General features: G+C 56.0%; 2 protein-coding genes across 7 annotated transcripts in view; both read right to left on the bottom strand.

Moving 5' to 3' along the window:
• The window catches only part of MAD1L1 (mitotic arrest deficient 1 like 1), a 248,881-nt gene that overhangs the window by 79,973 nt on the left and 145,906 nt on the right, over positions 1-23,002 (bottom strand). For all 6 annotated transcript variants that reach the window (XM_037815403.1, XM_037815397.1, XM_037815398.1 and 3 more), the window contains one exon: positions 6,092-6,232. In XM_037815403.1, the coding sequence (XP_037671331.1) occupies positions 6,092-6,232 (141 nt within the window). The remainder of the gene's footprint in view (positions 1-6,091; positions 6,233-23,002) is intronic.
• Positions 1,547-6,081, bottom strand: LOC119518285. The gene is made up of 2 exons (XM_037815404.1): positions 3,641-6,081; positions 1,547-3,387 (listed from the first exon to the last, which is right to left on the bottom strand). Exons 1-2 carry the CDS (start codon positions 3,962-3,964, stop codon positions 3,013-3,015), a joined length of 699 nt encoding a protein of 232 aa, XP_037671332.1. The 5' UTR covers positions 3,965-6,081; the 3' UTR covers positions 1,547-3,012.

Here is a 23,002-nt window from a genome sequence, read left to right as displayed (position 1 = left end):
TCGGTGGGGGTAACTTCCTTCCTGGAGCAAGCAGCGGGCACGGGCGCGGAGGTGGAGACTGGGGCCAGGCTGCCAGCACGGAGGAGCCGCGTCGGGCAGGAACCGTCCCCGGGAAGGGGGGCCGAGGCTGGGCGGACGGCGTCTCGGCCGATCGGGTGCTGCTGGGCTCGGCCCGTGAGCGGCGGCGTCTCCGGAGGGCTCCTCGCCAGGGTGGCATCTGTTGTGCTGCCTCCTGCCCGGTGCGGCAGCGATTTCAGGAAAAGCTGACGATACAGCTGCTCTATCCTTGGTCTTTCCTTGAGATTTTCTGCCAGTCAGGCTGCTGGCCGAGCAGAACATTACCCTCATGCTTACTCGGTCCCCGGGATTCTCCCCGGCCGTGGGTGTTCCCGTCCTGGAGGGTCTTCCCGGCTGCAGGGAGGACACTGAGGCCCTTGAGCACAGGAGGAATTCCCGTGAGGACAGAGCTGCCCACACACACGTGGCCGCAGGGAATCGAGCTACTGAATTAAGGAGGCGCCGTCACTGCGCTGGCCAGGGACCAGGTGGGCCGGGCACCTGGCAGGCGCAGCATGTTCTGTGCAACCACCTCCGGGGCGGCCCCGGGCCACACCGACAGGGCGGACGCGGGCAGGAAGCCCCAGGAGCAGGAAGGGGCCTGCCCCGCGTGGAGGACGGCGTGGGGGCCTCTCCCCTCACGGGAGCCCCTCTGCAGACGGGAAGAGCAGCTCGGGATGGAGGCCAGGAGGGTGGGCCGAGGGGGACTGTGGGTGCTGAGAGCTTGGAGCCCCAGGGAACTGGCCCATTACACCAGAGGGGAAACTGAGGCCCAGAGGGTAGGTATGGCCAAGTGGCAGGTTTTGGGAGCAGAGGAGCTTTGGGGGCCAGGAGGAGGCTGCAGCTGGCAGCAGTCAGAGCGGCCGCCAAGTGGGCACCAGGCCAGGCAGCTCGAGTGGTGAGCAGGTCAAGGTCAAGGGTCACGACCCTGGCAGCCATCCCGGGAGCCTAACCTGCAGGGGCCTCCCTCCTGTCAGGCTGAGCTGGGGCCCCCAGGCACGAGCCCCCGGGCCTGACCCTGCCTGAGCTCCAGACCTCTTCACATTTCACAGTCACCCCAACCCTGACACGGCATCATCGCGCCCTTCTCAGGAACCTGCTTTCTGGCTCAGGGGTTAAGCACCTGGCCAAGGTCATGGCAGACGGAAGGGCACAGCCAGGCTCCCACCTGGCTCCGCCTGCTGCCCACGTGCCCACCTGCCATGCTGGGCAGCCTGGGGGGACCGGCCAGCACCCAAATGGCGGGCGGCTGCGTGCGCCATGGCTGAGGGTGTCCAGAGCTCCAACTTTTCTGGGCACATCTGACCATGGACGGCCAGGCCCAGGCCAAGAGTGCCCTCAGGCGCTGAGACCCAGTCCACAGCCCGGGTCAACAGAGGCCCCCGGCTTCCCCCAGCCCCCCGAGCCCCCAGCCCCAGAGCTCCCTCCCAGCCCCCCGAGCCCCCAGCCCCCCGAGCCCCCAGCCTGCAGCACTGGCGAGGCTTCAGGGTAGTGCCGGGACCTCAGGCCGGCTGTTTCTGTCCTGTGGTGAAAAGCTGCTTCCTGACCTGGCACCCTCCTGGCAAGCAGCAACTCGGGACAAGCAGGAGCTCCCGCAGGTCAGTGGGGTTCCCCCCTCCAAGTCCCTTGCTAGCAGGGAGGGGATGACCATGGCTGGGCCTCCTCCTGCTGGTCTCGTGGCCCCCGTGGGTGTGTGACATATGTCAGAGAACCAGAGAGAAGGCTGGCCCTGCCCGGCACTGAGGCTCCTGAACCCAGAGCTCCCCGTCTGGGCAGGGGCCCCAACAGGAGTGGCTGTGAGCGGAGGCGACCCCTCTCCTGGGGACGGCGGCCAGTGTTGTTCCTCGTGGGGAGAGACCTGCCCATGCTGGGAGGCTTTGGAGACAGCAGTTTCCAGCCCTTTGGGATCCGACGAGTGCCCGTGTCAGGTCCCGGCCTGATGCTCAGAAGCGCTCCCGAGGTGGGGGCGGCCTCCATGAGCGCCGTCCGTTCACGCACAGTCCTCCGTGGACTCCACGCGTGCTGCCTGCCACGTGGCCGAGGCGCTGAGTTTGGGAACCACGGCTGGAGGACCTACCTGGAAGCCAGAGTCCCAGGGCCCCTGTCTGCGCGATAAGGGGCTCCCCTTCACCCCAACCATGCGACGGTGAAGGGCCCTGAACTCCCAGGGCTGCAGGGAAAACCCGAGAGAAGCAGGGAAAGGCCCGGGCAGCCCGCAGCTCTGGAGGCAGAAGGGCGGCCTCTCGCCAGGGGTGGGGGGCATGGCTGACACCAGCCCCCTCGGCCGCCCCTCGGGCCTCACAAGCAGCCCCCGTCAGCCGCTCAGCAACCCTCAAACGCATCCTTCCCTTTCAGCTGCCCTCATCCTCTAACACACGGTGACCTTTTGGTTCTGTCTCAGGACTTTCTGTTTTGTTTAAAGTGCAGTCATCTCAAGTTCTTTATATAAAGAGCAATAGGTAAATACATAAGTACACGGGCAAATAAGGGAAAAGACTCCAGCCCAGCGAGTACTGAGGGTCAGGATAATGCTGCTCTCGGGCCCAGGAGACCCACGAACGGGGCCAGCGCGAGGAGGAAAGGGAAACGGGGGGCTGCAGCGTGCGCTCCCCCTAAGCCAGGAGCCAGGAGTCATTTCAGAGCTGCTGCAGTCTTAAATTGGGAGTTCCTGCGTTTGTCCACGCAGCCAGCTCCACCATAATCTATTTTAATTAAATAAATTGAAGAAACAAATCAGGCGGGCACGCTGCCCCCATGAACGTGCCCGGCATGTGGAAAGCTCTGCCGACGAGGAGCACGCACGACACACGCTTGCGGCTTCTGCAGCCGCTTTATGAAATGGAATAAATAAAGCTGCACGCACTTCGCCAGAGAGGGGCTCCTGGGATCTCCAGTCTCAACACTCCCAGTGTGTTTCACTGAAACGTTTTTGCCAGAATCAAAACATGCTCCACATCAGGACCGGCCGATTAAACCCAACGGGCAGAACGCGGCGGCTCGGAAGCACGCGGCTCGCCGCCCTCCCCGCCCCAGCCAGGGCCCTCGTGTCTCTGTGCCGTAGCCGCGGGCCCGAGGGGCAGGACGGGGCCATCGGGGGGCGCGGGCAGGCGGCAGGGGCTGCAGAGAGGGGGCTCGGGCTGGGGTCTGCAGGCTCACGCGGGCACACTGCTGGGGGTGGAAAGGTTTCACGTGACAACACGTCTCCTCCCAGCCAGGACCGCAGGGTGAGCAGCTGGCATGGGGACCGCGGGGCCGGCACAGCCTTAACCTTTCACCATCTGGCCCTGGACAGGCAAAGGTGCCACTGGGGCCAGCAGGAAGCAGAGCTGGCTGTGAGGGACGGGTGGAGAAGTGGGAAGGAAAGGGGGCAGGGACAGAGGTGAGAACAGAAGGGAGCGTGAGCCCGCAACACGGGGCTCCCCTTCGCCCCACCCACGGAGAGAAGAGGCGGTGGCGGCGAGGGGGATGGCGGGAAGGCCCGAGGTCCCCGGCCATCGGGTGCCTGGATTCCGACCCAGATAACGTCCTTCCCTCCTTGCCTCCCGCTCGCCCTGGGCCTCCCGCCTCCTTACCCAGAACTAACCTGACACGTTGGGGTGGTCCTGGGGCCTCCTGTGGGCACCATGGCCGCCCCCGTGGCCCCGCAGACAGCTGCAGGGCGAGTGACTTGTGGGCTCCCCAGCACCTTCACGTTGGGCCGTCCTGTGCACCCCCAAACGGTGCCACCGGCAGGCCTCCTGAGCAGCGGAGCTGGGGGATCATGGCCGTGCCCGCCCCCAGGTCCAGCAGTTACCCATGGCCTGGACCACAGCCCCATGTGCTGCACCTGCAGCTCCTCGGCACATGCGCTGGGGCCTCGTGGATGACACCCGAGAGCAGTGCATCGAGCTTTTCCTCCCACCCCCATTGTCGGCGCCCACGGACCTGCCTCCCGAGGCCCGGAAAGGCAGGGGCTGGGAAGGTGTCCCAGCCAAGGTGTGGTCCACCCTCGGGTGCAGACGGAAGGAGCTCTCTGGGCCCCCTCCTTGGCCCTGCTGCAGAGCCCGCGGGGCAGGATCTGGGGTGACAGCAGTGAGGGGAATGACTTGTGGCCCCAAGAGGCCTCGAGTGCTCCCAGGCCCTGGGCGCCAGCAGCCGAGGCAGCAAACAGAGCCCATCCAAGCTCAGGGGCCCGTTCAGGGAGCAGGGGCTGCAGGGCGGGTGGGGGTCAGTTTATTTATCCTGATGCACGTTTGGGGCAGATGCAGCTGGTCAGAGGGGAGAACAGTCAGCAAAGGGCTGGCCTGTGTGAGGGGCCAACAGTGCCCACGTCCAGGGGAAACAGGAAAATGGCGTCTCTGCACGGACAGGCCGGTGACGGGGAGGGGCAGTGGCTGGGGCTGCCACGAGGAAGTGCAGAGCTCTGCGCCCCTGGCTGCGAGGGCAGGAGGGTGAGGATGGTGAGCACCGCCGAGTGAGCACGTGCTTCCCACTCAGGCTGGCTCCTCAGTTCTCGCCCAACCCCAGGGGACAGGCAGGAAGGTTGAGGAGCTTTGCCCCCGACACAGGCCATCATGGAAAGGGGGAGATAGGGGTGCTGGGGCAGGAGGTGGCCAGGACGCCCAGTGCTAAAGGACACCAGGACAGGGAGGCGCCCTGAGGACGGCACGGAGGAGGGGAAGGGGCCGCGATGGGGCCGTGGTGAGGGAGTGTGCAGGAGCCCCCGCTGCGCCTCGCATTGACCGGCAGGGACGGCCGAGGGCCCGCTGGCAGGAGCCCAGGCCACGCCACCTGTGCAGGCCTGGGGAGGCGCCAATGCGGCCACCGCGCCTGGTCAGTGTGCTCGGAGGCTGCTGCGGTCCTCGATGACCCGGATAGAGAGAACCGGGAGCAGATGGCCCCGGATGTGCCCAAACCGCGGGCGCGGTGATTAACTGATGAGTGCACGGCTGGCACCGATGGGGGACGCTCTCAGCCAGCACACATGGGGCAGCGATTGGCCTTCCCGGCAAACCTGCCCCCCTACGGTGCGCACGGGGCCGGAAACGGAGGAATGAAGTGGCCAGTGATGCGCCCACACTGAGGATCTCACCGGAGCGGCTGGGCCCACTTCTCCAGCCAGAATCTAGTCACACACGACGTCAGGGAAGCCCCACAGCCCGACGAGGCAGGAGCCAGGAGGAGAAGACCCTGCCCCTGCCCCTGCCCCTGCCAGCTGAGCAGAACGCCTGGGGGGGGCGGGAGGGGAGGGGACGGGCAGAAGCGGGGGGGACAGGAAGTGGGGGGCTGCCCCTGGGGGCTGGGGGTGCAGAGCAGGCTGTGGGGTCCCAGGCTTCCTCAGTGCCTGGCCATGGCTGACAGCTAACATGGGAGCCTGGGGAACCCCACCCCCCGCACAAATGTTAGGGTTCCCCCCAGCCCCCTGGGAAGACCTGTGCTGCACCCACAAAGAAGAAACGTAGACCCTCTTTCCTCCGCTCGGAGGCTCCGGGAAGGAGGCGGAAGAGGCCGCTCTCGGTGGCTGGGCCTGTGGCCTCCCGGTGCCGCTTCCTGCTCTGGGACTCACAGCGTTGTCACATGGCGTCCAGCGAGGATGCGGCCCGGCTGGGAGGGCCAGGCCCGAGCTCACCCCGGCCCCGCGGGGCCCGAGCGGCCACAGCTGCCTGCTGCTCCCTCCCCCTGAGCGGGACGTGTCCTCTGCCCAAGTTGAGCAAAAGGGGCAGAGAATCCCACGGAGGCCCCACAACTGCCCCAGGCGGCCGGGGGAGGGGCCGCGGGCAAGGGGCAGGAGAAGCCACAGTGGCGGCCTTCACCCAGGGGTCACCTGGCACCACGGGATGGGCAGGCGGGGGCAGAGGACACGGCAGGTGGACACCTCGCCACGGCCACACGGCCAGGGGGGGCGCACCGGGCCCGGGCTCAGCCCCACACTGGTGACCGCAGACCACCCGCCCTTGGCCGGCACTCTCCCCAGGCTGCCCCCACACGGCCGCCGGCAGGACCAGGGGAGGGACAGCCCCTCCCGGGCGAGCAGGCCCCCGTGCCCGCGCCTCACCTCCATCTCCGAGCTGTGGGCCTGCGCCTTCTGCACCAGCTCCTCGGCCTCCCGCATGCGGCGCGTCAGCTGCGGCGAGTGCTCGGCAGGGTTCAGCTCGCTGTCGTAGGAGCCGAGAATGGCCCGCATGCCGTCCCGCTCCTGCAGACAGACGGACAGCCACGTTAGGGCAGCAGAGGAGGACGCAGGGCTGCCCACTTCCTCCTCAGAGGCCCAGGGACCCCATGTCGCGCTCCAGAGCACACCGCAGTGAAGAAAGGGCCTGAGATGCTTCGTGACCCCAAACGGGCTGGAACCGCCAGCCTGGGCCGAGCCGGAGCTCAGTGGACTCGGGGGCCCCTGCCTGGGTTCTAGGCCCCCTCAGGCCACCAGGCCGCAGGCGGCTCGTTTGTCCACGTGTGAGGCCCCTCCCTGAGCCTGCCCTGTCCCGTGGGGGCAGTGGTTCCTCCTCCTCCTCCGAGTCCCGTGCTCCCCCGTGACTTCCGACCTGGCCTCCCATGGAGAGCGAGGTCACGAGCCGGCGGATCTGGTGGATGAGGACAGATCCGTCCACGGAGGGAAGCAGCAGGCATCCCAGGGGGGCCAAGAAACCCACCACGTTGGCCAAATGCCCAGAGCCCTCTGGAGGGCCGGAGTCCCTGCTGAAACAGGTCGGGCCCAGCAAGCCCTCGTCTCCCCCAGCCTGGACCTCGAGCACACCACAGGCCCTGCAGCCTTCCCTCCTCTCAGGTTTCCTCAGAGGCTCGCTGATCACGGGGTGTCAGGATTCATCCTTCAGCTGGAGAGGAAATTACGCTCGGCCGTGCCCTGCTCGGAACGCTGACTGAGGCACGACCCAGGGAGCAGGGCCCTGGGAGGATGGAGGCCCTCTTCCAAGCCAGGGCTGGCCCAGCTTCTCTCCTGAACGCTGGAATGACTGTCTACTCCCAAAGGGGGAGAGCTCCAGGAAGACGGCAGTGGGAGGCCTGTGGGGGTCTGAGGAGGTCCCGGGGTGCGCGGAGATGAGCTGCTCCAACAGGCTAGCTTTAGGATGGGTACTTGTGGGGGCAGCCTTGGTCTCCCCCCTGGGCTGTCCACAGCAGAGTCCAGGCCTGAGCTCGGGGCCAAGCGCTGCTCTGACACCCGCCGGCTAGTCTCAACAGCCCACCCAGGTAAAGCAGGGCGCCCCTTCCTCACAGAGCCCAGGCCTGCTGGAGCGGGTGGCTCGGCTGCACCGGGCCTCGGGTACCTGGGGGTCTTGTGAAATGCAGACGGCGCTAGGGGGTCTGGGTGAGGCCCGAGGGGCTGCGTGTCTAAGAAGCTCCGAGAGTGTGCGGAGCCCGGAGGCCCGGGCGCTGGGGCCCTGCTCCTCTCCCTGAGGACAGCACGGCTGGGACAAGGAGGACAAGGAGGACAGGCTCCTGTGGCACCCAAACTCAAGCCTGGGCTCGGCTCTGGCTTGCCGGGCACCCTCGGCTCCTTAGGGAAATGGGCTGGCGTGGCCTGTCCCCAAGGACAGCGAGAAGACTGATGCTCTCGGGGACACAGAGTCCACGCGAGGCCTGTAAACAGCCGGTGCTCAGGGGTCCTAACAACAAACATCAGCCACAGAGTCCAGGGAACAAGCCCCCACACGAGCACAGGCGCAGCCCTTTCCCGACAGGTAAGTTCTGGGAGAGGGGGCTGGAGAAGAGGGCCCGGCCCCTCGCTCCCGAGACAGCAGTGTCAGCGCCGACATGTGGACCCCACACAGACCCAGGGCCGGCTGGACGGGGGTCCCCAGGAGACGCCCCTGGAGGGCTCCCGTCTGGTCAGACATGGGGTCCAGTGACGGCCGGGGGCGCGACCCCAGGAAGCAGCCCCTGCCCCGGCGGGGAAGACTGACGCCAGCCCCCAGCTGCTGAGGCGCAGAAGGAGGGCGAGGGGGCTTGGAAAGCAGCCCGAGTGCTGGTGCCTGCCGCAGCGCCGAGCGCCCACTCAACGGCCACCAAAGCCGCCAGCTCGCCCTGGACTTCACCATTAGGTAACGAAGAAAAACTCAATGAGTGAGAAATTAAAGTTACAAATCCAACTGGAACTGGTCACATATCTGTGGAAAATTTGTCTCCACAGGAAGGTTTATTGAGTGTCATAATTTTATTGAAATCCTATATCTTCCCATCATCTTTATCACTCCGGGCTGGTCACCCAAGCTGCCGTTACCAGGCATCTGTGTGCCCCAGGGCGGGCGCGGGGAGTGGGGTTTCCTTTCATAAACAAGCTGTAATTGTCTGCTTTATTGAACAATAAATCTCCAGAATGCCGCCCTCCACTAAGGTTCTCTTCTATTACATATCCAGGCCAGCAATGGACTGCAACAAGAAAGACATAAAATAAAAAGTTTGTTGTTTGTACCTTTTAAAGAAATTGTTCCGTCATTAGTCGTAAAAGAGCAAGAACTGTGCTGGCTGGATCTGATAGTGACTTTTTAACGGCTGATTCCACCTGTGGCACTGCCCACCTCGTTTCCTCTTGAGCAGATGCCGATGATCAACCACCGAGCAAACAGGCACCCAGGCAGTGCCAACAGAAGCCACCAAGACTCGCGCCAAGAGCACGGAGATGACACTGACTGCCACAAGCACCGCTCCGTGGGCACCGGCAGCCGTATCTGTGAGCAACGCCTGGAGAAGGCTAATAGACGGCATGGCCCAGGACGAAGAGGGAGGGAGACAAATGGGTGGGGAGAAGGGAGAGAAGAGGGCGAGAGGAAGGGTCCCTGTTAGGTCAGGAGCTCTACAAGGGCACTCAAGGAGCCAAGCCAGGGGGCTGGGCCGGGCCCTGTGGACAGGGAGGAAAGCACTTTTCCCTGCACAGGGTTGGAGGTGAGCCCTTCTCCGGAGAGAACACTGTTCCGGAACCACGAGCAGGGTGAGAAACCCTGAGAGCAGCCACGCTGAGCGAGAGAAGAAGAGTACCTGGCACCCCTCACGTGGGGAAAAGCCACGGAGCCCGGTGGCTGAGAGGGGCAGAGGGTCAGACCAGAGCACCAGGCCCTGGCCATCCTCAGCGGGCGGGCTTTGAGGAACATAGAGCCCCCCCGAGACAGCAGGGGCATGTGGCTCACACGCATGTCACCCTCTGCTCTGGCTGGAACTCGGACAGCATGGCGGTCCACCGCTGAGAACCAGCAACCACGGGCCGCACTCAAGCACGTGGGAGCTGGAATCCTCAGGCAGAGAACTGGTACGAAGGATTCTGAGACAAGGGGTGAACGCGAGCATGTGGCAGACACAAGCAAAACCCTCGCTGGGACAGTGGGCTCCAACCCAGACATCAGGTAAACCCCAAAGACAGAGATCTAAGGAGCACGAGCTCACAGCCAGAAATCACAGAGTACAAATGAAAACGGGTCAGCAAGCCCAAGAACTGGGACTATTAAACCCAAAGTATTCAGGCAATAGAATAACCAGACGCGGACTATAAAATAAATATGCATACATTTAGCGCAATAGAGAAAGGGCTTTAAATTATTAGTAAGAAACAAGACACTGTAAGGAGTAATAAGCAAATTAAAAACAACAACAAAAGAACTAAACAAAACCAAAAGATGTGAAAAGTACAACTTAAAATTTAAAATAAGTTAAATAGCAAGTTAGATATGGCTAAAGAGAGATTCCATGAACTGAAAGCTAAGTTGAAAGAAAAAACCATAAGGAAGAACGAAGACCGAGAGAGAGAAACCATGAATAAGAAGTTGAGAGGCATGCAAGGTAAAAAGAAGATGTCTGCTACGTCTCTAATCAAATTTACAGAAAAAAGAGTAGAAATGACAGGAAGAGGCAATAATTAAGTAAACAACGGTTGAGAATTGCCCAGAATTGACGGAAGATTTAGCAAACAGAACAGACGGCAAAGAACGGGTGGGGGAGGAGCAGAGGAGGTACATGGGATCACACAGACCAGCCAAGCCCACGGCCTTCACGGGGAAACAACTGGGACTCGGGACTGGCAGGTCAACAGCAGCAATGGGAGCTGGAAAAGGGTGGAATTAAAATCTTCACCGTGGTAAGAGGAAACAGGAGTCGATGTAGATTTATGTTCCCAAGTAAACTACCTTTCAAGGATGAGGAAAAAAATAAAACAAAATAAAAGTTTACATTGATATAACATAAGTAGATAAAATCATAAAGGATGTATTTAAGGAAGAAGGAAAATAATCACAACTGGGAGGTGTGAGAAACAAAGATTACTGAGCAAAGCAACAAGTAAGTGTGCACTAATCTAAATAAAAACTGACTTCAGAAGACAGTAACAATGCCAAACTTATCAGTTTTTAAGAAAGACAGTTAGAATACTGGAAGGGAATACCTGAAACCACTGAACTGCAACCCCTATCTCGGATTCTTGAAGACGGATGTATAACTATGTAGCTCACACGGTGTGACTGTGAAAACCTTGTGGCTCACACTCCCTTTATCCAGTGTATGGAGAGAAGACCAGAAAAATGGAGACAAAAACTAAATGACTAATGGTGGAGGAGGGGAATGGGATGTTTTGGATGTGCTGCTTTACTTTAATTTTTATTCATTTTTTTTGGGGGGGCGTAATGAAAATGTTCAAAAATTGATTGTGGTGATGAATGTACAACTATACGATGATACCATGAACAACTGGCTGTACACTTTGGATGACTGTACAGTATGTGACTATATCTCAATTAAACTGCATTTAAAAATTAAAAAGGAAAAAGAACAAAAGAAGGTGAGAATGCATTGATACGGAAAGATCTAAAAATAATACTAAAATAAGTAAATACTTACAAAATATTTAAAGAAAGCTACAGAACATGAGAATAGAATGCCGCCAATCATTTCTTTTCTTTGGACAGTCAAAGGCATGCTATGAGCTCACACACACACACACACACACAAACACACACACACACCTGGAAGAGCAAACGAGCAACACAGCAGCCTCCAGGCAGGTGAACCGCATGAATGGCTGGGGATAACGATAGTAAGACAACTTACTGCTCACTGTATACCCTTTTATAAACTTTTCAATTCTGCAATATATATTATCCACTGAAAAAAACAAAAATTTAAAAAAGAATTCTTTGTTTCCAAGGAACAAAATGTAATGGAGGCATTAGGTGCAGCAGGCGAGAGAGAAGCCCCCCCGGGCCTCAGGCAGGGCACAGCCAGGGCACATGTGGGAGGGACCGGACACAACCCGGGATCAGACCCTCCAGAGGACGGTGGGGAGCGGGGCCCACAGCGTACCCGGGGGATGGACATCAGGGAAGGGGCCCAGAGCATACCCGGGGGACAGACGGGAGGGAAGGGGCCCTGTGCGTACCCAGCGCCGGGCACAGTGGCTGTTCCCTCCAGCCAAACTGGAAAACATGGATTCCTGGGCTTTGGGTCTCTAGCTCAGGAGGTCTCCCTTCACTGCGGAGATAATTAGCCCGACACAAGCACTGCCCCAGGAGCACCTAACAGATGAGGGAAGCAAGACCAGAAAGAGTCCAGCTGTTGTCTAGGAACTTAATCAAGTCCCGAAACAAACATCCAGTGTACCTGCAGGAATACAAAAATATCCAGTATCCAACAGGGTGAAATTCTCAATGTCTAGCATCCATTCAAAGACTACCAGGCATGCAGAGAGTCAGGAAACATGGCCAATCATAAGAATAATCAATCAATACAAACCAACTGAGAATTACCTCAGATCCTATAACCCAATACATCATACCCAAATATAACAAAAAACACAAGGCATGCTAAAAACACAAGAAAAAGTCTGAAGAAACAAAGCCAAAATTAGAACCAGTCTCAGATATGATGCAGATTTTGGAATTATAGCACAGGGAATTTAAACTATGATTATAGGGGAAGGGTTCTAAAGGAAAAAGTGGACAACATGCTAGAACAGATGGGTGATATAAGCAGAGACCTGAAACTCTAAGAAAGGATCAGAAGAAAATGCTAGAAATAGAAAACACTGTAACAGAAATGAAGACCGCAAGAATGGACAACTAGACATGGCCAATGAAAGAACTGCTTACCAAACTGAAATGCAAAAAGAAAAAGAAAATGAAAAAAAAGCACAAGAGAATATCTAAGAACTGTGGGACAGTTAAAAAGGTGTGGCACATGTAATGGGAATACCAGCAGGAGAAGAAAAGAGAGAAAGGGACAGAAGAAATATTTGAAGTAAAAATGGCCAAGAATTTTCCAAAATTATTTTCAGACACCAAACCAGAGACTCAGGAGACTCCAGAGAACACCAAGCAGGATAAATGCCAAAGAAACCTATACCTAGCAAGTCACATCCAAATTGTAGGAAATCAAAAACATAGACAATCTTGAGAGAAGCCAGAGAGGAAAAACACCTTCCCTAAAGAGGAGCGGATGAGAATTACATCAGACTTCTCTGCAGAAACCATGCAAGCAAGAAGAGAATGAGGTGAAACATTTAAAGTTTTTAAAGGAAAAAATACCAACCTAGAATTCCGTATCCAGAGAAATAATCCCTCAGAATGAAGGCAGAATACTTTCTCAGACAAACAAAAATTAAAAGTAAAAGGATTTGTCACCAGTAGACCTGTCCTGCAAGAGATATTAAAAGAAGTTCTTCAGAGAGGAGAAAAATAATACGGGTCAGAAACACTGATCTACAAAAAGAAACAAAGAGCACCTGTGAAGGAATAAGGGCAAGTAAAATAAAACATTTTCCTTACTCTTAACTGATCTACTAGATAACTTCTCCAAATCATAGCAGCACAAATTAGTGATCACAGCATATTTTATACTTGAAAAGAAGTATAACTGACATGCTCAGAGGAGAGAGAACGCAATCACACAACACGCTAGATCAAAATAACACACTAGAGAAGGCAGAAAAAGAGGGGATGGTAAAAAAGAACAGGTGCAACAAACAAAATAGTTACAACTAGTTAACTCAAGTAGACGGATCATGACTTTACATGGGAATGGTCTGAATATGCTCATTAAAGGAAGAGACTGTCAGTGGCCTGGAGAAACCAGAGCCGCCTCCCCATGACGGAGCTCCTGCGCGCACGGTGACCGATGGGGAGGCGCCGGGCCTCGCCGATCGGAGGGGAGCGCAATGGCCGCACTCATCTCGGACAGAGCCGACCTCAGAGCGTGGGGGACTGCGGGGTGGAGGCGGCCCCCGCAACGACCCGGGGACACTCAGCAACAGGGCGTCCAAACTCAGCGCGGCAGGGAGCACCAGGCCGCCCAGGGGCAGGCACCTCGGTGCCGCCATAGCTGATGGGCCCGTGAGGACACGGCTGGACCGGCGCGCCCTCAGCCCCTGGGCCGGCTGCCGTTCACGGATCCACCCCCCGACAGTGGGGGAACCACGTTCTTCTCGAGCTCGCTCAGCCTGTTCACCAAGACAGACCAGGTTCCGGACCAAGAAACAGCCCGAACAAGTTTAAGGACAGACACACGTAGACTGCGCACTCGGACCACAGTGGAAGGAAACCAGAAGCCTGTGACACCGGGAGCTGGAAAATCCCCAAATATCTGGAGACAAAACAACACCCTAAAATTAGCATGTGGGTCAAAATAAAAATCGCCTCAAGAGAAATTTAAAATGTTTCAAACTAAATGGAAATGAAAATACAACCGATCAAAATTTGTGGGATGTCGTAAAAACAGTGCTTAGGGGAAATTTTTAACATTGAATGTATATAAGAAAATAAGAGAGACCTAAGGCAGGCATCTGAGCCTCCACCTTGGGAAGTTAGAGAAAGAGCAATGCAAGCCTAAAACAAGGAGAAGAAAAGAAATAACATTTAAAGCACAAATCAATGAAACTGAAAACAGAAAATCAACAGAGAAAAATCAGTGAAACCTACGCTCATTATTTGAAAAGATCAATAAAATTAATAAACCTCTCGCCAGGCTAACCAAAAAAAAAAGGGGGGCGGGGAGAAGACACAAATCACTAGATAGAAACGACAGAGGGGGTTCACTAGCAACGCCGCTGATGCTAAGAGGGTAATCGGGGAGAGCTCTGAACTCGAAAACCCACAAATCTGATCTCCGAGGGGAAAGGAGCCCCTCGTCGGGAGACACAGACTATCAAACAGACAAGGGAGAAACAGGTCATCAGAATAGGCCTGTAGCGCTAAAGACACGGGACTGACAGTTAATAACCTTCCAAAGAAGGAAGCCCCAGGCTCGGACTGCTTCACTGTGAATCCTACCGAGCATCCGAGGAGGAGATGAGACCAGTCCCCACAACGCCCTCCGGAGAGCGGGAGCAGCCGGCGCTGGTGGGGACCTGGCGCACCTGCCGAGGCCACAGAACCGCCCGGTGCAGAGTGAGCGCCGGTGCGACCCGGACCCCAGCCCACCGTGGGGCTCGATAGCGGCTCGTTACTCACAACGGGAGAGGAAACGAGGGGAGGGTGACTGGGGAGTCTGCACCACCTTCTTAAGTTTTCTCTAAATGTAAAGCTCTTTTAAAAATAAAGCCTATTTCTTATTTACTAAAAATATAATTGAAAACACAAAAGAACGTTTTCACAACCTCAAACAAAAAAGACAAACACAAAAGAGGTGGGGAGGGGGACAGGAGATGGGCCGCCATCCTCCAGGGCTGGGCGCGGGGTGGGCAAAAACGTTCCTCAAAAATAAGTGAAATACGTACCAGTTTGCAAAGCAAAAATGAGGTCATTCCTCACCAGAAGCTCTGGGTCTGGGAAACACCAAGGGGTCCTCGGGGCAGGAGGGAGACGATCCCTGCGGACCCCCAGAAGTACAGGTGGTGGGGGGAGGAGTAAAAAGGCAACGCATACGCGTCAACATAAGTGACTCCACCCAAACCACAACAGCCTGTCTCCTCACAGAAGTGTGTGTGTCATTTAAGTTCTTACCAACAATTGCCCATAAACAGGTGTCACGGCCCAAGAGGGTTTTTGTAGCCAAAGGACTAAAAAACCACCAGACACGTTCTGAGACATGAGCCTTTGTTATGGGTCTTACCTGCAGCGTGGGAAGTTGAGTCCCGCTGCCCTGAATTCAGGAGCTGCTCTGAATGGCGGCAGGTTCACAGCTCAACTTGCAGATACTCGGCACTTTGGGGGGCTGAATAAGCAGTTATAAGGGCTGACATTCCAATGGGTATGAGAGCATGAGGTGGGCTTACGAGGGAGGGAGGGACTGACTGTAGTCAACAGGGAGGCGGGGAGGGTTATAGATCATCTTGTAGATAACAGCATCTCTGGGAGTCTCAGGGAGGAGGTAGTCAGAGATGACATTCAGCACAGAGGCCTGATTCCACAGGGAGGGGAGGTCAAACCTTAACTGTCCTAGGTCAAGCACCCTGCTGCGTGCAGTCGTCAAGACGCCCGGGGCTCCCACACAGGGCAGGAGACAAACAGATGCAAAGCGCTCTACAGCCCTTCCACTGTCCGGGAGGAGACATAAGAACGATTTTTACTAGACTTTCATAAATCAAGTGTGTCTGCTTTAATCACTAAAACAGCTACTAAAATACTTACATAAAATAATAAATTAATGACCAATATAATGAGGAGGGGAAAATGGAAAGAAAATATCTTCATTCTACAAGGTACAAAATGAAAAAAAAAAAGACAACACACAAAGAAAGTAAATAGAAGTTTAATTTAAATGCAAATATCTCATGAATTACATTAAATGCAAAAACATTAAACATTTCAACTAAAAAACAAAGATTGTCAGGCTAAAAAAAGTTAGAAACTCTAACTACCCTATATAGAATAGACATACGTATAACAAAACTCGTGAAGAAAGTTTCAAAATGGATACGTAAAGGATGCAAATGCTATAAATAAAGCAAGCTGATACATCTATATTAACATCCCACAGAGGAGTTTTAAAGATCCAAAGAATCCAGAGAGATAGAGAACATTTCATAATAATAAAAGGTCAAATTCACCGGAAGATAACTTCCGATTTGCTTGAGCCTAATAAAATAGCATCCAAAGATGTCCTGTGGTAACTGACAAAACTGAGAGACCCACGGCCTCCCGGGGAGATCTCCACAGGCCTCTCTCAGGAGCTGTGCAGAGAGGGACGTCGTGAGGACAGGGCCAACGCGACACCACGAGGGCGAGCCGGCGCCCGGGTCCTTGGGGAGCGGGACCCCCGACAACCGCAGACCACGCACCGCGGCCAAGAGTGCACGGGCCCAGACTGAGCAAATTCAGAGGCCGATGCCACTCCGAGCCTGCGTCTGAGCAGAATGCAGTCAAGCTGGAAATCAATAATCAGATGGATAGAGAAATCCCAAGTGTTTGGAAATTAAGAGATTTATTTCTGAGTAACCCGAGGGTCAAAATAAAAATCGCAACGGAAACTGATAAGTATTTTGAACTGAATGATAACGAGAAGACAACATATCAAAACCTGTGGGAGGCAGCTAATTTTATAGCCTTAAATGCACACATTAGAAGAGAAGAAAGGATAAAAAGCAACACCTACATCTATAACTTGAGACGTTAGAACAAGAACAGCAAATTGAGCCCCAAGAACGGAGGAAATAATAGACATAAAATGAAACAGGAAACATACAGGAGAGAACCAATAAAGCCAAAGGTTGCTTCATTCAAATGAAGACTAAAATTGAAAAATTCTTGATAAGGCAGATCAAAAAACAAAGAGAGAGACTAAATAACCAAATACCAAAATTTAAAAAGGGACCTAACTACAGGTCATAAAAATATTGAAAATACCAGAAGGTATCATGAGCAACTCTACACAAACGAATTTAAAAGTTGCGATTTAAAGGTTTAGCTCTAGGCCCAACTCCCCCATAAGCCCAGGTGCTGAGCCCTGAACCGCTGGTGGCTGCCACGGGTAACATCCTGCGTAACATCCTGCGGAGACGGCTTACTCCGGAGCGCAGGCCTGGCTCACCTTTTGAAAATCAATTAACTTAATTCACCACATTAACAGAAGAAATGTAAGATGGTCATCTCATATATATGCAGAAAAAGCATTTAAATTAAAACAAAAAACAAAAAAAAAAACACCTCTCTCTGCAAAGAGGCCCAGAAGGGAGCCTCTTTATTCTGATCAGGATAAAGGCCGGCAGGGAGCCGGGAAGGACTTCCTGCGGAGAGGGAGCAGAAAACAGAAGCACCTGCTGCCAACATTTGTGTTCAAAAAGGTACTGGATGCTCAGCAGAAGACTAAGGCCAGAAATGGCATAAAAGGTATAAAGATTGGAAGAAAGCAAAGACTATTAGCAGTGCATGACACAATTGGTAGATGAATGTAGAAAATTCAATAGAATTATATGTCTACATGCCAGCAAATGTTAGAAAATAAAATTATGGAAAAGATGCCAGTTACAGTATCATCAAAAAATCTGAAATGCTTATAAGATACATACCCAGGAAATTTCATAAAACAGTTCTGAGAGAAAATAATGAAGACCTAGAAACAAGGAAGCATGTTCATGGATTAGAAGGTTCAACAAAGAGAAAACTTTTTTTTTCCCAATAAAAACCCCAGGAAGTTTAATGCTGGAAATTGACAGGCTGAGTTCTCAACTTTGTATAAAAATGCAAAAGTAATGACAAGGCAGGACATTCAAAGTGGGAGATAGCAAGACTCCTCAAAGTTACAGAGCGGGAGAAGACATTTGCAGTGGAACTGGACGACAAAAGTCTAGTGTGCAGAATGCGTGAAGAAACCCTACAACTCAGCAAGAAGACGGACAACAGAAAAGCAGGCAATGGGCCTGAAAGTGGCTTCCCAAGGCCGACGACAGAGCGGACGGGGACGTGCAGGTGGAGGCCTGAGGAGACGCCACCGCCCCGGGCAGGAGCCAAGTCGGAGGGACGGACGCCACCCGGTGTGAGCCCACACTCGCCGCAGCTGCTGCCTCGAACCACAAAGCGGACCCGGGACGCAGCCGGGCCGAGCAGGACAAAGTTCACACATTTGCCCCGAGGACAAGAAAACGATGGTGCAAGGCAGCATTCTTCACAGTTGCTAAGAAGGTTTGAAAACCCCCAAAGCCCTTCAAAGAAGACTGAGAGACCGTGGTGAGGCAGTGCGCTCACAACACAGGAACGGAGTGACAGCACAATTTTAAGAGAAAGGAACAGAAAAGACTGCATCCTGCAGGATTTCATCCCGTCTGTCTCAAACTCAGGGAAAACACGCAGGTGGGGTTTGGGCTGGAAAGGGGTCACGCGGGAACTTCTGGGGTGCCGGCTGGCTCCCCTTCATCTTGGAGATGACTGCACAGATGGGGTGACTTTATTTCAGCTCCCGGAGCCACACCCCTGACGGTGCACTTTTCTGAATGTATGTTATATGCCAACGAAAAGTTGAGAAAACAGTACCTATGTTAAAAGCCAAGCAATTCTGGAGTTTCCGAAGTGTGCCTGTGGCCAGCTGTCCTGCCACCCTGACCCCCAGCTTATTGAGGACACATCCAGGGCTCCAGCCACCTGCAGGGACAAGAGGGCAGGCAAGGCCGGCCGCACGGACCGGAAACTGCCAGCCGGGCAGCACCAGACGCCGGAGGCTGGTCCACACACAGTGTTAACTTCTTACAGATTCAGCTGAATCAATCATTCTGCACGAGAGGATGGCCGGGCCCAGGCCATGGCCACACCTCACGGGCTGGACGATGGGGATCAAGGGAGTGAAATGCACGAGTGTAAACTGAGAGGATTAATCAGGAGTCATGCTTACAATGAGAGGAGATGGAGAGGGTGAGGGACCCGTGGCGTGGAGAAACCCTCCCGGGTCTACAGCAGGCTACACCTCCTGTCCGGACGCTCCTGCAGGCTCCAGCGCAAATGGGACTCAGACAAAGCCCCAGACTGCTCGCTGGCAGCTTTCCCACATGGCTCCAGCCTGAGCCCATGATCCCGGGTCACCCCACCCCACCCCACTACCCCGAGCAAAAGGTACAGTGCCAAGGGCCCAGGGAACCCTGGGGAGGGGTCTCCTCCCAGGGCAGCTCAGCCCTTCCAAGGTGGGAAAAGAGTCTGTAGTGAGAGGTTTCTGAGGGCTCAGAACTCATCACCTCCAGCTGGCTGGGGGAAAAGCCAACGCAGCCGATACTGTCCGAATCAGGGGACAGTTAACAGAACCTTAGTCCTTTAATTTCCATAGGGCAACTCCAACAAACTGTTAGCAAAGCATTACTGAACACCCTTCCTGCTTTGCTCCTTTCATGGGTAGATGAGGAAAATTTAGAATGAGCATCTCTCCCTTACTAAAAACAGTTATCGGGTACAGCCTTGGTGTGCAGTTTTTTCTGGGTAAACCAGAGCTCCAAGGCAAGGCAGCAGAACCCTTTCAACAGGGCACAGATGAAAACGCTTCCGAAACAAGCAGACAGGGCCCTGGCCAGAGCCCACTGAGAACATCGCAAGTCCCTAACCTTTCCTAGGGACAGTTCGCTGGGCTGTTCCGGAGAGGGCCGGCCCAGGCTGGGGGCAGGTGGACTCCCGGGCTCTGGGTGTGTGGGGGGTGCTCTGCCCTCAGCGGCTTTCTCTGGGTCCACAACCCCACACCCCACTGACCTCGCTGAAAACTGCAAAGTGCTGCCTTCTGCCCTCAGCTCTCCTTCTTCTCTATTTTTCTTTATTTTCACTCCCTTAATTCCCATCAGCTTCACTACGAAATAACCTGCTTTCACCAGTAAGCGAGAGCATGGCCAGCTGAACCACCCCGGGCTCCTCTTTATCCTAAAGGACCACCAGCCCCTGAGGCAGCGAGCGGCACGTTCTCTCATAACTGCACCTGCACCTTCCCTCCTAGAGGCGGCCCCCGCCCCCACCCCGCACAGCAGGGACGTGACCCTCTGTACCCACCCCGTCCCCGTCCCCGAGCACAGCGGCTGGTGGCTGCTGAGGCCTCTGCTTTCTCGCTGGCCCCCCCTTACACTCAGCAGGAGGGGGTGAAGGGGCGGCTTACTGTTCTGTATTTTCACCAGCAATTCTACCTCCTGAGAAAAAGCTCTCCAACACCTATTACAGGAAGGAGAGGGAATCAATTGAGATTTCCCGAAGCAATTTTACTTAGATTTCACACTGCTCTATTACAAATTCCGTTTCATTTGTGTTACTTGTATAATGCGCTCCCCCAGCACCACCCGGAGCCGCACCGAGTGCCCAACGGCAGCTCCTGACACACGTTGCTGCCAGCTGGGTGCTGCACTGGAGCCAGCGTCCTGGGTAACGCTCTGGGCAAGGACGGCACCCTCGATGGGGAGCCGAGCCCACGCAGGGCACCCAGGTCCACACAGCGTGTCTCCAGCGCACAACACGGGGTGGGGCCGCACAGAGCAACCACTTTGTGGAGCCTGGTTCTATTTTTCAGCACGATCGATCTGAAAGGACACAGCTCGGCGGGGTGGCCAGACAGGCCCCTGCCCTGGTAATAGGCCTCAAGTCTCCACATCCGCACAACAGAGGCTGCACTTGACATCTGCAACAGCTGCTGCGCTGGACAGTGCTCTCTCCGGGAGGGAAACCCTAAAGGAAGCCAACGTTCCCATGGTTTCTGCACACTCGCTTCCCGACGTCCCGTTCTGCCGGCCCAGCCCCAGGGCAGAGTGGGCAGCCACCCGGCTGGCCGGGGACCACCCCATGAAGCTTGTGCTCGCAGCAGCTCTGCCTTCCAGGGGCAGAAACCGGATGCCAGCGGCAGAGCTGAGCTGTGCACCTGGGGCCACTTGGAAAAGGGCTCGCAGTGCGAACCTCCAGCAGGCCCTTGGCTCAAACCGGCCGGCTGTGGACAGCACAAAGCTCACGCGGTGAAAGCAGGCCCCCAAGTCTGGGGACATGCACTGACGTGACGCAACCCGAGTCCCAGTGACACTCAATGTCACCCCAAGAGCCCCCTCCAACTTCTAAGACCCCCTCTCAACTGGAATGTCAAGGCACCCCGCGGGACTCGTTACCCCGTGTCCCCCACCAGAAGGGGCCCCGACAGCTGCCCTCCAGGCTCCGGCAGACGCTGCTCCTCACCAGGTCTTCACAGGGATGTGCTTTGCTGAGTGGGATAAGAGCAAGACGGGAAGATCCAAACAAGGGAGCGTTTTCAACAGGGCTCAGGAAGGCCTGGAGCTACTCTCGGCCAGGGATTTCAACGTGGAGCTCAGTGCCGCTTTGGGAGAATCTGCACCTTGGGGGCCCACACATTCCAGCAGGGGCTACTTCTGTGGGGATCAGGGGAGGCCACCCCAGCCTCTGAGAAGCCCAGCTGGGCAGGGAGCTGAGCCTGGCTGGAGAGGAGGGTCACAGGGGTGGGGAGGGCACCAGCGCTGTGCCCCCGGGGAGCAGAGGGCTGCCCAGAAGGGGACGCCGTGCCAGCAGGGAACCGACCGGGTGTGTGGGGACTGCAGGACTCTGTGAGACCCCCTTCTGTCCCATGGGTGGGGCGTGCAGACCTCCCCTGGCCCGTGGGCAGGGCACACAGGCCCCACCCGGGTGGTGCTTATAAGCAGGGCACGCTCATTCAAACGCTCCTACTTCAACCCATCCGGTGGTCACAGCAGAGGGTGGTGACAAGCACTGTCACGGGGACACCAGGAGCCCTGGGCCCCCACGAGGAAACGCAGCTCGTACACCTGCCACCCGCTCTGGCTTCGGTCCGTCTTGAGCCAGGGACAGGCAGCAACCACGTCCACTCGGGTCACCATGTCACAGCAAACAAGGGCCACAGCCCCTCGTTCCTAAGGTGGCCACGGACCCTGTGCCGCTCAGCCTCGAGTGCTACCTTATGCTGAGCAGGCAAGAGACACGGGGCCCCGGGGACAAGGCCCTCTCACCCCAGTGCAGCTGAGACTCTCCGTTTAAACAACAAACCAGAGAGGATCAAGGAGAAAGAAAACTGCCTCATGCTGTCCTTAATGAAAAACCAAAGGATATCGGCTGAACTGGCCATGAATACACGCGGCAGAGAGGCCAAGTCGGTGACACGGGGGTGGAGGGGCTGAGAGGCAGCGCGTCCCCCTCGGCCAGTGAGGGCACGCCCAGAGGCAGACACAGTTGTTAACTCAAGGTGCAATGCACACACGCGCGTCGTGGGAACCTTCCCACAAAGCCAAGGATCAGCCCCTACAGGCAGCGCTTTGCAAATCTGATTTTGCAAATCCTGGATTTGCTCCACTGGCGAGCACATCCCCCTCGCTGTCGCTGAAAGCCTCTCCTTTTCCAGGGCTGCCACGTAGCCAGTCTTCCTCAGGGCAGCGGACTCGCGTCGGCCAGGCCTGCCGCATCCTGGCAGCGCCTCCTGGTAAACGTCACCCCCTTTGAGGTAAAACAGTGTTGTCTGCGAAGGAGACGATGGGGACGCAGAGACCCCTCTGGCACGTGGCCCGGTGAGAGCTCGGGACGCAGGCGGTTCCGAAGGTGCTCCTGGCAGCGTCACGCACGGCTGCAGCGCTTCCGGGGTCTGGGAACGCTCTTCCCTTGACGCCACAGAAGCTTCCTGACGGACGATGGGGGCTGAGGCTCCGGCAATGCAAACCAGCGTGATTCCAAGTTCACCGACTCAGACAAAACTGAGTGTCCGGGCCACGCCGCAGACGACAGCAGACAGCCGCTCCTGTGGAATACCCCGATGGCACCTCAGGAACAAACCCTGGCGTACGGTAAACTGGCCTCCCAAACTGGTGAGGGACGACAGAGAAATACTCCACGGAAAAGGCCCCGAGGGGCTGGAAGAGCTCGATGTGCAGAAATAACCTCAATGGGAGGAAACCACCACAGGGAGACCTCCGTGGGCCTGCTGGAAAGGCTTCTCACACATCAACTCATTTCTCGTCCTGGAAAGGAGGACGTGGCCGTTCAGGAGTGTCAGTGTTAGTGCTGGCGGAGCAGGGACTCAAACCCAGGCCCCAGCAACCCCGCAGGCCTCGCTGCTTCTCTGTTAGATGCATAATCGACCGCTC

Source organism: Choloepus didactylus, chromosome 21 (assembly GCF_015220235.1).
Source record: "Choloepus didactylus isolate mChoDid1 chromosome 21, mChoDid1.pri, whole genome shotgun sequence".
Taxonomy (NCBI): Eukaryota; Metazoa; Chordata; class Mammalia; order Pilosa; family Megalonychidae; genus Choloepus; species Choloepus didactylus.
The sequence above is the reverse complement of the archived record's forward strand: the minus strand, read 5'-3'. Positions and strand labels throughout refer to the sequence as shown.